The 16,694-nt window shown below is 36.9% G+C and overlaps 1 protein-coding gene across 5 annotated transcripts in view; it reads right to left on the bottom strand.

The window, feature by feature from the left end:
- Positions 1–4,341: 4,341 nt before the first annotated feature.
- PHF20L1 (PHD finger protein 20 like 1) overlaps positions 4,342–16,694 on the bottom strand; it is a 57,131-nt gene continuing 44,778 nt past the window's right edge. For all 5 annotated transcript variants that reach the window (XM_058830817.1, XM_058830819.1, XM_058830820.1 and 2 more), the window contains 4 exons: positions 15,343–15,538; positions 14,586–14,955; positions 10,887–11,049; positions 4,342–9,781 (listed from right to left, as the gene is read on the bottom strand). In XM_058830817.1, the coding sequence (XP_058686800.1) occupies positions 9,639–9,781; positions 10,887–11,049; positions 14,586–14,955; positions 15,343–15,538 (872 nt within the window). In that variant the 3' untranslated portion in view covers positions 4,342–9,638. The remainder of the gene's footprint in view (positions 9,782–10,886; positions 11,050–14,585; positions 14,956–15,342; positions 15,539–16,694) is intronic.

The raw sequence follows: 16,694 nt of genomic DNA, 5'->3' as shown, positions 1-16,694 counted from the left end.
AGAAAAACAGGATGGATGCACCTCACTGGCTAAAGTGAATTGAGAATCAGAGTCAATTGTATTCCATCTTTTGCTTTCACTCCCACTTGCACCATGGACTTTTACACAGCCAAGTACCTGACAGGCACAGCTTCACTTCACATGCTTCATCCTCCACCTGTAACATCAGTATGATCATGAAGCTTCTTAAGTTAAGCTTTTTGGTACTAATTACATGCAAGAACCTCAAAACAAAACATATGAGAAATATTATTTCCTTGGTTCCAGAATTTCACTTGTTAATTGGCCACCTCTTGTAACTGTGAGTCAGCATTTACTTGCACCAGGAATTATGAGAACTCACCGTCACTTGTACAAAGATAATTGGATAAATACACCCCAAATAATTACTTAAATAATAACAACACATGTTTGAAGCTGAATTTAACCTGATTTCAAGAAAAAGTGAAAGCAGCACTCTTGTTTGTGATTCATGGGCACTAGACAGCCTAGAAACTCTGCAGATACTGTCCCACAGACTAAGAACATGATAGCAGTGATGCAAACATCCTTCTGTGCTGGCTGTAGACCACTGCCATGCCATGGTGTTTGATAGATATGGTAAATATGATCTGCAAGAGCAGCACAAGCTTGCCTTAGCACATTACTAGGCTTTTAAAAATGAGTGGGACTATATTTGGAATTTGCTTTCAAGCAACTGAACTTGAGCAAAGTCAACCACCTACAGAAAGATCAAGCTGGAAAAAAATTAAGAACACATCCAGCATAGATGATAAACCAAAAAAAGGCAACCTTTAGAGGCATAAAGATGGCAAATCCTGTAACATCCGTGATCAAGTAGGCACAGAAAGAGACTAAATTTCTGGATTAGCATAGGATTTGTAGGGAAATATCCACACAGAACAAAAGAATCCAACTGAATAACCAGTAATTAGTTGGCTAATCTAAACTGTGGCTAAATCAGGAAAGTAGTAAAGTTTGACCATAACATGTATTTCTGACCCAAGGACGCTTCAAGGCTCTCAGGTTTGTGTCTGAGCCTTGCAAAATGGGGCAGACACAGGAGAGCAACAAGAGAGAGCCCAGTGCTGCAGACAGGCTCTGCAGGGGCAGCAGGCTCAGTGTTTGCAGGCACTGTGATGTCTCCAAGCCAATGGAAACGTCTCCAGAGTTGGGGGTCTGTGGGTGATACTGATTTAATCCAATCTTCTACAGTTATTAGAAAAGTGTCCTTCAGGTTCCTTGTACAGCAAACGGGGAGGGGAGTTTATTAAGGTCACTACTCACTTTCCTTATTTATTCTTTGCTATAAAAGGCTGATAATGGAGTAAGGCAGACAGGAAAGCACGAAGTATCAATGGGCTATTATTAGAAAGAAGTACAAACTCACAATATCTACATATTGCTGATTCCCAAGATGATGTTTATTTCTTTCAGAAACGCTCAAAAAAACAACCTATGAACTACTCAAGTTGGGAAGAATAGCCAAGTCTTAAAAGTCTCTTTAAAAACTGAGAAAAGGAATTTTGGCAATTGGCATCACTCAAACCACTTCTAGATGTGCGTCAAACCAAGGTGGACATCCTGGTACATGCACATTCAAGGGGATGCAAGAGCCCGTGGATTAAAAAGGAAAAAAAGTTGTTTACAAAGCAATGTGTGGAATTCACATTCATCAGAGTAAAAGAGGCACTTGGCTACCTATGGCTGGTCAAATACAAAGTAAGAAAACCTTCAGTGAAGGGACAGTGGTATTGACCTCTATTTTTAGCACCTGAGAAAAGATGGAGTAACATCTTAAATTAGCTCACCAATGAAGAGTAGAAGAGAGGTAGAAAAGGTCCCTGTGGCTAATACAGCCTTAAAACTATGAAGTCTTCAAAATCATTGCTCTAGTGCTGGAAATGAGGGTTTTGTTTTGTTGTACCTACTAGCAAAAGCTACTCAATCTATACTAAAAATTACAGCTGCTGGGGGAAAGATAAAGGTCAGTAAGATGAGACACTGAAATCACAAACCTCAAAGAAGAAGACATTTATTCATTGTTCCAGTTTTGCATACACTTTCTTAGCAGAAGAGACAGTTTGTGCAACTGCAATTTTACATACTGAAAGGCCCAGGGATATATGATTCCTGTATAGAAATACACAGACATCTGTATCCACAGGAAAATTACTCTTACCCAAATAAAATTTGAGCCTGAGAAATCAACCTAAGTTTAAAAAAAAAAAACAACTGGAGGGAGCTTCCTAGATGAGGCAGCAAATTGGAAGCAAAAAATTTAAGAACTGAAAACATTGTGAAATGATGCTTACATCAATCAGTTTGTTCATTTCAAACAAGAAATTGTTTTCCTGTGTTAAATAAAGCACCAGTGTTGGACAATCCTGTCATACATTTTAAGAAAGCTACATAAAAAAGTTAATACCATTTGTTACACTTACAGATAGAGAACTAAGGTTTACATTCAGCACATTTCTTTCCAAGACTTTTTGAAGCACTTATCTCTATTATCTCCGATTAAGACCTCATGTGATGCAAAATCAAAAGACAACAAGATGACAGCCCCAGATAATACACTTTTCAGTGTATTCTCTTTATACATGACACCCTCTTCAAATTGAAAAAATGATAGGGAAGTTTAAGTCATTTCCATGCTAAACTTGGCTAGATCAGAAGAGTGGGCACAGGACTTGTCAAATTTTAATTTAATTTTAATTAAATTTAATTAATTAATTAATTAATTTAAATTTTGCAATTTACCATTTGGAAAAGTGCCTTTGGTGACAGAAGAACCTAAAGAAACCCATATAAGAATATTTGAATTTGCATTTATCCCTGCAGAAACTGACCATTTCTAGGACAAATAAAATGGCCTTTTTTTCACTTATTCATTGAAAATAACAGTTTCCCTCTATCCAATAGTACCACAGTGATTCCAGGTAGAAAAATAGGTATTTTATTCTCACAACACCGGGGATGCAGATTGGTTTGAAACCCCAAGCAGGAGCAAGGTCTGCAGCCACAGTGACACACGGGATTTGCAACTTGAATCGATTCAAAATCTGACAGAAAAAAAAAGCTGAGGCAGTGAGAAAATTCACCACAAGTCACACAAGGACAGCAACAGGGTGCCAAACTCTTGGTGTTGATGGGACAAAACTGCTTTAGGTCTTTCCAATAATGCAGTATTTAACCTTCTCTGAACTAAAGGCAATGGTGTAGAGCCAGTGGAGTCAGAAAGGAAGTTCAAGGACAAATACAGCTCCTGCCACACAACAAAGCTGTGAATTCCATAAGTCACCAATGAAAAAGATGGATTAAACCTGAGGAGTCCATCTCTGTCAAATGACAGATAAAACTAATGGACCTAAAAATTGTGGTAAAGAAACACTTGGTTTGCCAGAAGTTAAAGACACTTTCACAAAAAAGTCAATTTGCGCGGATATTTCATAGTATGTTTGTACAGATCTGATGTCCTATTTCTATTTCTGCTGCAGACAAGACTCTGCTCTGGCCAGACAGTTGGTCTGACTTGGAAAACCTCTTCTTCAGGAAGTCTGCTAATTAAAAAAAATGTTTCAGTGTGTTGCTCCAAGATCTCAATCTGGTCTTGTATCTTATGCGTGAGAGCCTACTTTGAGACTGCCCCTTCAACAATTATTAATGTTTCAGAATTAAAATTTTTAAGTTCATTACACTTACTATCATATCTATTTTTTCTCTGAATGAAACAATTTTTTCTATTTCAGTAACTTATTGAGATTCTGTCTAATTTCATTCATCTGCTACTTATCACTTGTGCTCTTGTCCACAGGATGTCTAAGAACTTCCTTAGCATTGTTAGCTTATTTGTTTTCTACCACAGTAGTATCTTGAACAACTTGTGGATGATATTAAAATAAATTACTAAGAGTAAATTAAAGTTACTTTGTAATGACATTGTACAAAGGCACATGTCTGCACACAAGAGGAGATGCCATCACTGTGAATACATTGTTGAAAGACATTAATTGTAAAGAATAAAGTGCATTGCAAAACCCAAACCCTGAAATTATTAAAACACTAAAACAGTTCAGAAACAGAAATATCTTCTAATTGCTTTGCCACATACATTAATTAAGCACTGTAAATAATTTACTGATTGCATAATTTGCCTACAGGCTAAAATACAACTGAAGATTACCTCAAGCCTTGCAATGTAGAAAAGTGAGTATCAATGACTGCACATAACCTAAGGACTACAGGCTAAACACGCAACTGAAGATTCCTAATGCTTTAAAACATATGCACTCATTAGCTCACCAGAAGAGAAGTCCATGGAAAGGGAGCCCAGGCACATAAATCTCAACAGACCTTTATTGTGAGTATTAGAATGCAGTCAACATTATTGCTATTATAAAAAACAAATCACAGAAGGAAGTATTTTGCTTCTCTCATAGAAGATTTAATCATAGTGCAGTGCTGCCTCTCTCAGAGTGTTTAGTGACAATACACTGATGCACGTGGCTACAGCTGAACACAGGAGGCTTGGCCAGTTTTCAGGAAAGGAAGACAGCTGTTTGAAGCAAACAGCAATTGAACTAGCTTTAGTTATCCAGCCCACAGAGTAAGGGAAGGGAATTTCTGTCCTGAATGATTTTTCATGCTAGTTCATTTTCTCCACGTGGTCTCCAATTTTTCATTTGGATTGTTCAGACTGGTGCAGAATGGCTGCCAAATGCACAATCTGCACTCGATGCAGTGTATTTTCACCATTGTTACATGCTCTGTATTTTTTTTCCATATACAAACATATACACATAGTGTATAATATTTATTGCTAAAGACAGACCCCCACACCCAGTGCCCAGGACATAACAAATTATAATAGAAACCATTACTGAAGCATTTCAAACAGCCTCTGCAAAAACCTCACCTAAAGCCATATGCAATCAGTACAAGAGAAAAAAAATGTGAGCTAAAAAAATGTGAGAATAGCAATGGACATTTCAGAAGTGATTAAGCCTCTGACCTTAATAAGCACTCCAAAATTAAGGTGCATATACTGAAACATCTTTAAGCAGTAGAGCAAAAACCTGCAGTTCCAGTGTTCTAAACAATCCTGCTCACAAATGATTGGCATCATTGCACACACCCCCTTTACACACAGACCAGCACCTCCACAGAGCTACTAATAGGGCAAGGCAGCTGGGACAGCCTGACTGCTCTTTGGCTGTGAAGCCCCTGCCTGCAGAGTCCTGCCCATCCTCCACTTGTTGATTTTTGCACCAAGCTCCAGTTCAGTTCAGGATCTGTTTTGTGCCTTTTGAAGTTCCAGTGAAGAAAAATTATTACAGCTTCCCTTTAAATGCAAAGGAAAAATAGTGTAGTTTACAACATCAAATACTTTTATAATTTTACTGTAATGTTTGAATGACTCCTTTGCATCCCAACCCTCAGTGTGGTAAGGAGTGCTGGAGCCCAACAGTGCCAGAGGGGTTTTGCTGTAATATTAATTCAGGTCTAGTTAAGTTAGAAGCCAGATGGGAGTAGAGGAAGATCACCAATTGCATAAGACAGAAGAGGCTTACTTAAGAAAGGCATCAAAAACACCTGGAGATTTTGATTATGGTGTACACACTCCAACTGTACACAAGTCCCAGAACATTCTGGAGGCTGTGGATAGAAGAGCCAAAGAGGCCTTTCCCCATGACTGCTTCCCACAGCAGCCAGGGGGAACTGGGCATGAGAACAGGAGTGACACCCTCCAGGTATGTCAGAAGCCAGAGTGCAGAAAGCTGAAGAACGAAAGGAGAAACAGATGCAAGCTGCAAAACGAACAGATGAGCACATGTAGAAGCTCAGAGACAAAATTAAGTGAGAAAAGTGGCTGTCAGCCATACAAGATTACTGCATCCATGGAAGAACAGTTTCAATTCTTTGCTACCCAGCAAATATAAGAAATCTATCAGAAATTGCAACCCATCTTCTTTGTCTATTTGAAAGAAAAGAACAGGCTTCTACCACTGTAAACCACTCCACAGCTGAACAAAGATCTATGCATGTAAGGCCAGAGTATATAAAATATGGGCACTATTCGACCTACAGCTACCCAAGAAAAGGGTTAACAGGAAGCATCTTCCAACCCATTCCCTGCAATATGACCTGAATATGTCCATTTTGTAACCAGAACGTGGCAGCCCCATCGTATCACACCAGACCACAGCACCAACACTACATTTCATTTATGACTGCAGTACTGCTGCCCTGCCTTCACTGCAACTGAAACACAGAACTCCTGATGTAGATGCCTTCGGTATGGTCACAAGTAGGAGCAGGCTTTGAAATTAAATCACCCTGATACCTCCATTAAAAAAACAAACAAACCCCCAACTAAACCTCAGACAAAAAGCTGGGCATTCAAAGGCTCCAATGCCATTTAAATTGCCATTTAGCTCTGTGAAATCACAAGAGACTTCTGTAAAATGGCATTTCCCTTTTGTCTATTACTCTTTAGAACTCCTATTCATTGAAATAATGCTGAAAATTTAAACATTTTGCCTTTCTGTACACATGTATCAAACAGTCTTTACATTGCCTTTTGCTATTTTTTCTTCAGAGAGGGTCTGTCCTCTCCATCAAACAATGCAGCCACAATTCACACCCAAATAAATGATGTTGCAAATAGACTGACTGTACATCCCTGGCTTATTTAGAGAGGAAGCAGGAAGACAGATGGTAAATTATGCCTACAGGAATAAGATTCTCTCAATAAGGCCAGCTAGGAGGAAATTCTGGTAAGAGTCAGATCACACTGGGGTTGACTGGCACACGAGCAAAGCAATCAAGTCTAGGTTACATTCTGTGCAAAACACTTAGCATTTTTATGGCACTTGACTCGTGTTTAAAAGAAAAACCTCAAAAGCATCCCAAACCTTTGAAAACTTGAGATACTGGGGTCAAAAACTAATGTCCACATATTACAGACCAGCACCACGACTTGAGAAAGCAAACTCAGACAAGTTTGTGAAACATTCAAGCAGTACACGATGTATCATACATAGCACGGTCCGTACGGACACCAAGATTGTATTTCTTAGAAGATATGAATGCTTGCAGGAATTTTTATAATACATGACTACACAATGAACATAAAAAAAATACTGAACAGATTGTTTTTGTAAGCACAGTCCATCCTGAACAAGGCAGGATCTTGAAGGGCAAAATTACATATTCATGTAAATAAAGAGGCCATTATACATACAAATAGAAGACACATTAAAGCTGCAAGGGCAACTTCAACTTTGACCTTAGGATTTCCTTATCAGGATACCATTCCTCCATCTCTGTAGTAAGAATAAAACCTCTGTCCTCCCCACTAACTTTCCAAATCCACCTTCACCTTCAGTAACATTTACAATTATATTACATCACACACATGCACACACATTGCATAATATTGCTACAGTGTATGCTGTATAAATTCTGTAAATACACTCCACTTTGTTTCAAAGTAATTCATCTGGATTTACACTTCTCTTATACAGTACACACAGTACCACATTCAAGGATATGCAGCAAGTGAATAGTCTATAAAAATGTCTCACATATCCAAAAGCAAGTAGGTCACTCAACTATTCATGTTTGAAGTTATTTAAGCATCAACTATATAACACAGAGTATTTATTAACAGTTGCTATAAGATGTCAACATCTCCACAGCTCTAATGTTCCTTCTGCATTATGGAGTTGCCAACCATTCCATAATTCCATGTTATCACACAGCTCTGTGATGTCTCCTACAAGCTTGATGTGGGAAGACTTTAAATAGCAACTGCTCTGTAGGAGGGAAATTTTGCTTTGGCCATCAGGAGTGATAACTCACTTCAGGTATGACAGACAGGGAGGAAAGGTCAGGATAGGTTTAATTTAGCAATGAACCAGCCACGCTACTTTCTTTCTCAATAATGGTTTTATCATGAAAGTTCAATGCACTGGTTGCAGTGTCTTTCCCAGATAATCCATCTTTGGCACATTTTTCAGTTGTATGCATCCTTAAAAGGCATTCCAAGATTTTTTGATGGTCTGTACATAATAACAATCACTTCTTTTTTTACATTTGTATGTAGATCAGGAAGAAAAGTGGAAAATGTAGAGTATGCAGAATAGTTTTAATAAACAGTTTTACATACAGTACCTTACATATAGAACAGTGTGTTTGCAAATTTAAATAATTTTTGAATGTACAGTGGCTTGTACTCATATCAAAAGGTAAATTCAAGTTTACTGTCTATCGGTTCTAAAATGCATTTATACAGATAACTAGAACTGATAAACAGACATGAGGCATAAAATGTTCAAGTATCTTAATGTCCTCAGTTAAATAGCCTCCTTTTAACAGTCATATTTTACAAATTTCAAAACCTGTACATACATTATTTTCAATTTTAGAAACTGCTTGTTAAAAGGTAATATGAACCACCAGTTCTTGTAGTCTATGGTAACAAAACTAGACATGTGTAGATAGAAATGTGTATGGTATGTATATCTGTACATGTAGCTATACACATATACATACACACACAGACACGGATGTAGCACTGGGTACAGCGGCAACTTATCAGCACAGGGAATGTCCTGGGCTCAAAATCCAGCAAGACCTAACAGAGCAAGTAGGTTGCCTTTGGTTTCATGACATTTCATTCACTGAAGCTGAAAAATTTTATAAAAACAACTTGGATAAGGTACTTGTGATTTTTTTCTCTAATGGTATTTAGAATTTCCACAGCCACAGACAGTTTTGCTGCTCTTGTCGTTCCCCATCCCGTGAGGATGGTGACATTTTCAGAGGGCTGACATCAGAACAGAGCTACCCAGGACAAAAATTGTACCTTGATTCCTGAACACTGCTACAGAACATAAAAAAATATAAACTAGATACAATTTTGGATGGACTGCTGGCACAGAGTAGGACTTTGGAAAAAACCTTCACCTAAGTCATAATCAAACTCTCATCCCAGTGATTTTAATATTATTTGGCACATCTGATCACTATTTTCCACTTCTGTTTTAAAGGAGCCTAGGGGTGCTGTTCTAGGGATTTCTATTTAAAAAAATATTTTAAAAGGGAGACCATGACAAGTAATTTTTTTCAAAAATCAAAGCTAGTATGTTTGATTTCCTGAACATTCATATGAGAAAGGAATAATCTAAAAACCTTCCTTGTAAAGAAGATACAGCTCTCTCTGTATCTTTCACCAGCAAGATAAGAGGACTGTATTTTTAGTCAGCTGAATTGTGCTAATTTAGAAATGTTTGCCAAGGGTTCCATTGCTCTTCGAAGTTTTTGGTTTTTTGTTTATTGAATTTTCTTGTATCTGGGGATTTACTTGTTTAACATGTTAAAATCCTGAGAAATTTACTTTTCTCAGTATATTATATATAATTTTGAAGCCTGGACATTGAATATTCATGTTTTCAATAAAACAGATTCCTGACTCTAAACTTCCTCTCTTCTTTCTAAAGCTTCAGGCTATTAATGTAATCAGCAAAGAACCATATAAATGCTCAGCTTTTTGCTGTCTTCCTGTCAGTCTTGCGGCTAATAAGAAAATTCACTGTAAAGAACCTATTTTTACTTTTTTATTCTTCCTTTTGTCATACAGAGCAAAGTGTTGCTATTTGCTGTACTTTTCCCATGTCAATTAAGAGCTGTTTGATACGTCGCTTGAGCTGAGGCAATCTTGCCAGAGGATCTGGTGGTTCCAGTTCTCCAGTGAAATCAAGCCAGCTTTCTAAAACTACAGAAGGAAAAAGAAGAAGTTGATTAGAGTAAGTCTCTGAGAAACAGTTTCCATAAATATTAAAATTTTCTTTCTTACTTTGTCTTTCATAAAAAGGGAAAATACACTGAACCTTATTCAACAGAAGAAATTTTGTTAGGGAAACACCAACTAATTCCGTATTTCTCCTGAACAATCCAATCTTCTGATTTGATTGTTGCTCTAAAAAGGTATCTGGGTGTAAATTTTACCCTTGGCTCACAATTTACCCTCTACACACAAAAAAGAAACTTCAATTCATGGTCTACTCTGACAGTTCTGGAACAGAAAATGCAACCCTTAGACACAAGGCTTGCTTCTGCCACTTTAACAGGCTCCTGTGGACAAGGTCCAGATTATAGAATGGTTTTCCAATCTTCAACAAATGTTTTCAAGGAGTTTCTCTGCTTGTAGAAACAAAGAAGGGAAAAGGTCAACCCTGTTAGTTTAGAAACACTGCCTAGAAAAAGCAGGGATACTGGAAGTAAAACTGCAAATAGAAATAAGACAACTTTGTTAAAAGATTCATTAAGGACTCCTAGGATTAGACTACAAGCTCCCTTAATTACTAGTTAATATGACTGGCAAGTCATAGACACTTATATGTTACAATATTTTTGTACAATATAATTTCATTCAAGGTTTCTCATGAAGACTGATTTGTCTTAATGAACCCACTTCTTACTACTAATAAAAAACAGTTGAAAGCACGATAAACACCATTTTTATCTCTAAATACTGTCAATTACTAGAACAATCAGGCAAAAATCAATCAAGGCATAGAAGAAGCCATCAACTTTATGATCCATATCTGGAAAAAGACTAGACAAGTCATCTAAGCTTTCTGAACTCTGAGCCTGAGTTCAGGGGTTCTGAGTGCTTAATCTACTTTATTGGGCATTGAAAACTTGTGGAAGGGGGTGGGGAAATCAAGGATACAAGCTCTGCTTATAATTCTGGGACCCAAATTTGAACATTAGAATACTGAAAAGCCCATTGTCAGTGCCTCAGATCACTTTGAACACATTAGTTATAAGAGATGCTGCTACAGGTACATTCATAAGCAATGTGGCAATGCAGTTACCATCAACTTCTTTTTCAATCAGGTCCATTCTGCTGGTGACTTCATTCTGTACATTCTCTATATGGGTGAGGAGATTTAGCTGCCATTGAAGATGTGTGTCCACTTGTTCTTCTGAGCCTTTTCTTTCATTACAAACAAACACAGTGTTTCCTTCTGCAGAATTCTTCATAGGAGCAACAGAAAGAAAAAAATTGCCATTTAAGATTTTTTATTTGCTTTGTTTTAATTTCTGGTGTTGATTTCAAGATTTGAGTCACATGATATACTCTGCTGGCTTAGGATTGTACTTTTGTATACATGACAAAAAGCTTACTCAGAAAGCCACATACCATGCCACATCAATAGACTAAAACAAAATGCAGATTCCACATAATGCATCTATACCTTTTGCCTCATTTCCCCAACACTGAAGTTTATCAGCTCAAATACTTTGTTCAATGCAGTAAGACAGATTGTACTTCTGTACCCTTTTTATATAAATAGTAACTTAAATTACAAAGTACTGAACTGCATGGATCTACTGCCACCAAAAATGTGCAAAAAACCTAACGTTTGTTTCCATGGAAAACTCTCTACAATGGAGAAGTATCTAAGATGTCAACAATCACTATTTTGCACAAATAAGCTGGACATCCTGTTTCACAGAATCCCAGAATGGGTCAGGTTGGAAGGGACCACAGAGGATCCCCTGGTCCAACCTGCCTGCTCAAGCAGGGTCATCCCAGAGCACATGGCACAGGATTGTGTCCAGGTGGTTCTGGAGCATCTTCAGTGAGGGAGAGACTCCACACCCTCTTTGGACAATCTGTTCTGTTTGCTGATTAAGACAAAAAACTTCTCTTCCTACCTGCTATGACCCCACCTATCTTCCAGGAACAAGTTTGGGGCAGAACTGAACTTGTTTGGGGACAGTTACAGTAACATGTGGAGTTACTCTAACATAGTATCTGAGGAAGAGTAACTTCTTCAATAAAACTAGTACCTTCACAGCATGCCAGAGATAATACACGAGTTCCTAGTCTTTCTATAGCTGATGTTTCAGCTACTGAGTGGATGGAGATCAGATTTAATGATTTAAAAATGCTCAGCATCTCCAGTAATTAGCAGGACTAACAGCTTCCATTTTATATCCAGTATGACTTCATATCCGATGAAGTTCTTTAACTATTGAAGATTTTATTTTAAGGACTAGAATTGCCAGATACATGTGCTCACACTGTGTCAGTTCATGTCAAATGCCACAGCAAAGAATAACTTTAATACACTTCTCTGAAGAGCTCAGCTAATTTTCCACACCACATAAGAAAAAAATGGTGTTAGGTCTATTATTAAAATATTTTCCTCCAGTAAAGTATAGGAAGAGTGAGAAGAGTGAGAAGAGAGGAAAGGAACAACATAGGAACTGATGGATTTTAAGCTTAAACACTTAGGCAAAAAAATCCAAATTTCATTTTAAGACTTAAAATCAATTAAAAAACACAAATCAAACAAATTAAACTTTGACTGACCTGTAGACAGCTTTATTAGCAACTCAGATGGGAAAAGCATTATTAATATTCATAATGTTCACTAAAGGAGTTAAAATTATGTATCAGAGATAGATTTGAAAGGTATGAGAGTTTTGATGCTTTTATGATATTTAAAATCCCTTCTCTGAAGACATCAGGTTTGCTTCCACAGTGTTGTCATGAATAAAACTGTTAGTAATCTTATGAAAAATATTCCCAATATAAATAAAATATCTATTCCTTACTATTTTCAGACCCTCTCTAATACCATAGGAATGACACTTTTCCCTTGCTGTAAAAGGATCCAAGTCCATAATTCTAAAACCAAAATTGTCTTTCAGCCTGTTTCAGTAAGTTACAGAAAATTTCAAAGCTAAGTAACTAAATATCTAAATAACATCATAGGGTTTTTTTTGGTTTTATTTTTTTTTTCCCTTCATCTAATGACCTCTATATTCAACTGGCTCCTTGGAAAGACTCCACAAAATCCAATAGGTTCTCCTCTGAGATAAGTGTAGGTAATCAGGAGGTGATGGCAGGAGAAGAGTTAAGGATACAGCTCGTGGACAAGAAATAACAGGTGGGGAATACTTGTGCTTTCTGAAGCAAAACCAAGGAAACTAAATATAATGTTAAAGATAATGTGTAGCCCAAAAGGGGACTTGATAACAGTTAATCCAAATACTGTCTGTAAGAGAAGTGGAAGTATGTAACAAACTGCAGATTAGGGTAAAACAAAATAGTATGGAAAACCAGAATATTAAAAGGCTCTGAAGAATGCTAGAAAGTAAAATTCAAAGCTCCAACCAAACTTTGACAAGGAGAGGAGAAAAGGCATCTTAGAGAGAAGTCAGATCATTTGAAACTGATCTTCCAATGTCAGTTTTAAGGTAAGTGCAAACATGTTCATGGAGAAACCAAGGAGAATTTTCCCATGCCTATCATGTATAGGCAGAAGGCCTTATTTTGGTATCAAAAAGGTGGCAGGTGATCAGTGTGTCCCCAGAGGAAAGAACACTTAAACCAAGAAGAGATCTGTTTGGGACACTGTCAAACAGAGGGCACCTAGCTTTTAAGATATATACTTGAATCTCTGAAGAAAATACTAGTTTATTTAACTGCTCATGCATATTTTCCTTTAATTCTAAATACCTTTATACTACTTATGCTGTTAAACTACTGTTGGAAGGCAAGAGTATTTGACACTGCTGCATTTCTCCTTACTATAAACCCAAATACAGTTGTGCAATGTAGCAAATTTAGCACAGAAACATGTATTTTTAATTAGAATGAGCCAAAAATTCCCCATTCAGACTATACAGCTTACATGCCACATTTAGAACTAAAATTAAAAAGAAATAAGATGTATCATACTCATTTCTTCCACACCAGAAACTGTACTTCAAAAGGGGGATGAGTTGGACGATTTATCCTCATACAGCTGGTGTTGTAGAAAACAGAAAGGTTTGGTTCTCTTTGGTTTTTGCTCAGAGAACTGTTCACTAAAACCAGATTAACAAGTTTCAGACCTTTTCCACCAAATAATGGATTCAAACCATTAATGTCAAAATGAGAAAGAGATGTTTAAACAGCAAAATATAATCCTGACTAAAAATGTTTCATTAGAAGAAATATGCAATATAGAAGACGGAAAAGCAGTTGAACATGAGGAGAAATTAGTTGGTCAGTAAATCATTACTTGTGGATGGCATTCTAGGTAGCACTGCCATTAAAAAAAGAATACAATACAATAATAAACACTATTGAAAAAACCTTGTTACAACAAACAACAACAAAAACCCCCTAACACATGTAGATAACCAAACTGAGAGAAAAAAAGACACCTGTCCCATTTTCCTCACCTTATAAAAACCATGTAAGTTCTCTTCCAAGACCCTGAATTTTATGAATAGGGTTTCCTTTCTCTCAAAACATTAGATTGAAAATAAATTTTTAGTATGGGCAATACCTTAAACTATACCTTGTATTTCATACACCAGCTGAAATGAACATACTTCACCTGGAACTATTTCAGTGATCCAAGTTTGCTTCTAGTGATTTCTGCTGACTTATTTGATAAATATGTTGACTTACAGCAATAAACATTTCTAAATACCTGTAGGTACTTCAGCTTTATCAGAACAAACATACTTTTTCAAATAAAATTTCCCAGATGAAGAATGATACTTACCTGCTCATTCATGCCACCATCTCTAAAAGAATATTGTAAACAGTTTTTATTCTCTGTGTGATATTCCTGATCTTCCTCAAAGCTACTTGTGTCTTCATCATCTGAGCTCATAGGGTCAGTGACTGCTTTGTAGTCATGGCTAAAACTCTGTGGTTTTTGGTAACTGTGCTCACTTGTGATATATGTTTCTTCCATCTTCTGGGGTATACTGGGTGGCTCTTTATGGTTTTGACTATGACACGTCCTTTCAGCTGGATTAACAGCATCCTGTAAAGTCACTAACTTTTTCTCTACCCCAACAGTTCTTTGTTCTTGTTCTTTTCTCATCCCTGAATAAGCCCAGAGATGAAGGTCTGGGTGATGCTTATTTCTGCAATGAAGGGGAGGAAAAAAAGCAAGTTATGGATAACACTACTTTTAAGCATTCAATTCTCCTAGATCTTAGCTACTGAAAAGCACCATTATCAAACAGGAAGTATTCTTAGGTCATTCATCAATTTAAGATAAATCTAGAATGTCCCTTTAAAACAAAATTTACCAAAAAAATTCACCAATAATCCCACTAGACCAGACCTGCTTGGGTGCTGAACACCTAGCTCCTGCTGAAGCTGAGGGTACTGCACATCTTGCACTTGAATTATTTAAAATATAATACAAGAAAGAACTTCAACGTGAGGGAAAAATGCATATAGAATAATGGTAGTCTCTTCTACTTGAATATATAAAGCTGGAAAATAAACCCTGGAGTGATACATACTTCAGTATGCCAATCTTCAGCTGCAACCCATGCAGTATTTCAGTTACCCCATAAACATCTGCCAGTAGGTGATGTGTTGACACGATCTTTTTGGCATTAAGATGAGAGTAGTTCTCTTTCAAAAATGATAATCCACACATGTGTCCATTGTTTAGCCAGTCTTTGTCATAGAGATATTTGGCACTCCACCTCTGTCCTGGGGTAAGCAATAAACAAATTGAGCCACACCAGAATTATATTTACAACTAGAGTGCTATAATTATGTGCTGTACTTGTCTAAATATCTAACATCCATGAAAGGATGACTCAAGATTTTGCTATTAATATGTAAGAAATTCATTTTTGTGGATTAAGAATAAAGCCTTAAAACTTACGAGAAAAAAAATAAGCCTGAAACTTCGATACCTTCTAAATAGCATTTGAAATTAAAATCTAATCAGCTTTGCAATCAAGCTATATGATATTAAGATTTATGCTATTACCAAAATAAAAAATAACCACCAAAAAAAAAGTTTACATTGGCATTTTATTTACCTAAGTACTGCAACTTACTATTTCTTTTTAAAAAACAAGAAAGCCCAAGTTACCAAGAGAAACGTTAGAGAGTGGATTTTACACGGACATATCCAAAACACCCAGTTTGTTTCTAAAAGACAAATGTCTTGCTTCAATACTGAAGTCAATATCTATTTATTAGAAGCCAGGAAAAGGCTTCAGGAAAAGCAGGTATTTCAAAGTTATCTGACAGCAGAGCACTTACACTCCCCTTTGAGGTGCCTTTCATCAGACTTCTAGGGAGGGTATTGATGTATGTGGGCCTCACTATTTAGCTAGAGCTTCTACAGTAGCTAAATAACTACTAAAAAACCCAAACAAATAAAAAACAAAAAGCCCCATAACTAAATAAAACCAAAACACCCACCCAAAACTAGAAATACATAATGCTAATTATTGCAATGTTCTTGTTTACAACAAGGCACCCAGACAGACTGACGGCAATATCTTACACTTGATTTCAAATCATACTATCATAGACAGAACAAAGAACAGGTTGATGGAAGCCCTTCATACCTTTCAGGAGAATACCCTGTCTATCTCCTTTTTGCCCATTATCCCAATACACTTTAAAATACTGACATTGAGAATGACTTTTTTCTCCTGACATAGAAAGAAAAGAAGTAATGGTTAGGAAGGGAGAGAAGATAAAAATTAGGGACACAGACTCTGCATAGCAGGGGAAAACGAAGTACCTAATACAGTGCAGCGAAAGAGCACAAGACAAATTAGCTGGGTTTAGTAAGAAAAAGCTGGGCTGCTCAAAGAGACACCACACAGAACTATCAAACAAGACT

This window comes from Poecile atricapillus, chromosome 2 (assembly GCF_030490865.1).
Source record: "Poecile atricapillus isolate bPoeAtr1 chromosome 2, bPoeAtr1.hap1, whole genome shotgun sequence".
In the NCBI taxonomy this organism is placed as follows: Eukaryota; Metazoa; Chordata; class Aves; order Passeriformes; family Paridae; genus Poecile; species Poecile atricapillus.
This window is presented reverse-complemented; position numbering and strand designations above follow the sequence as displayed.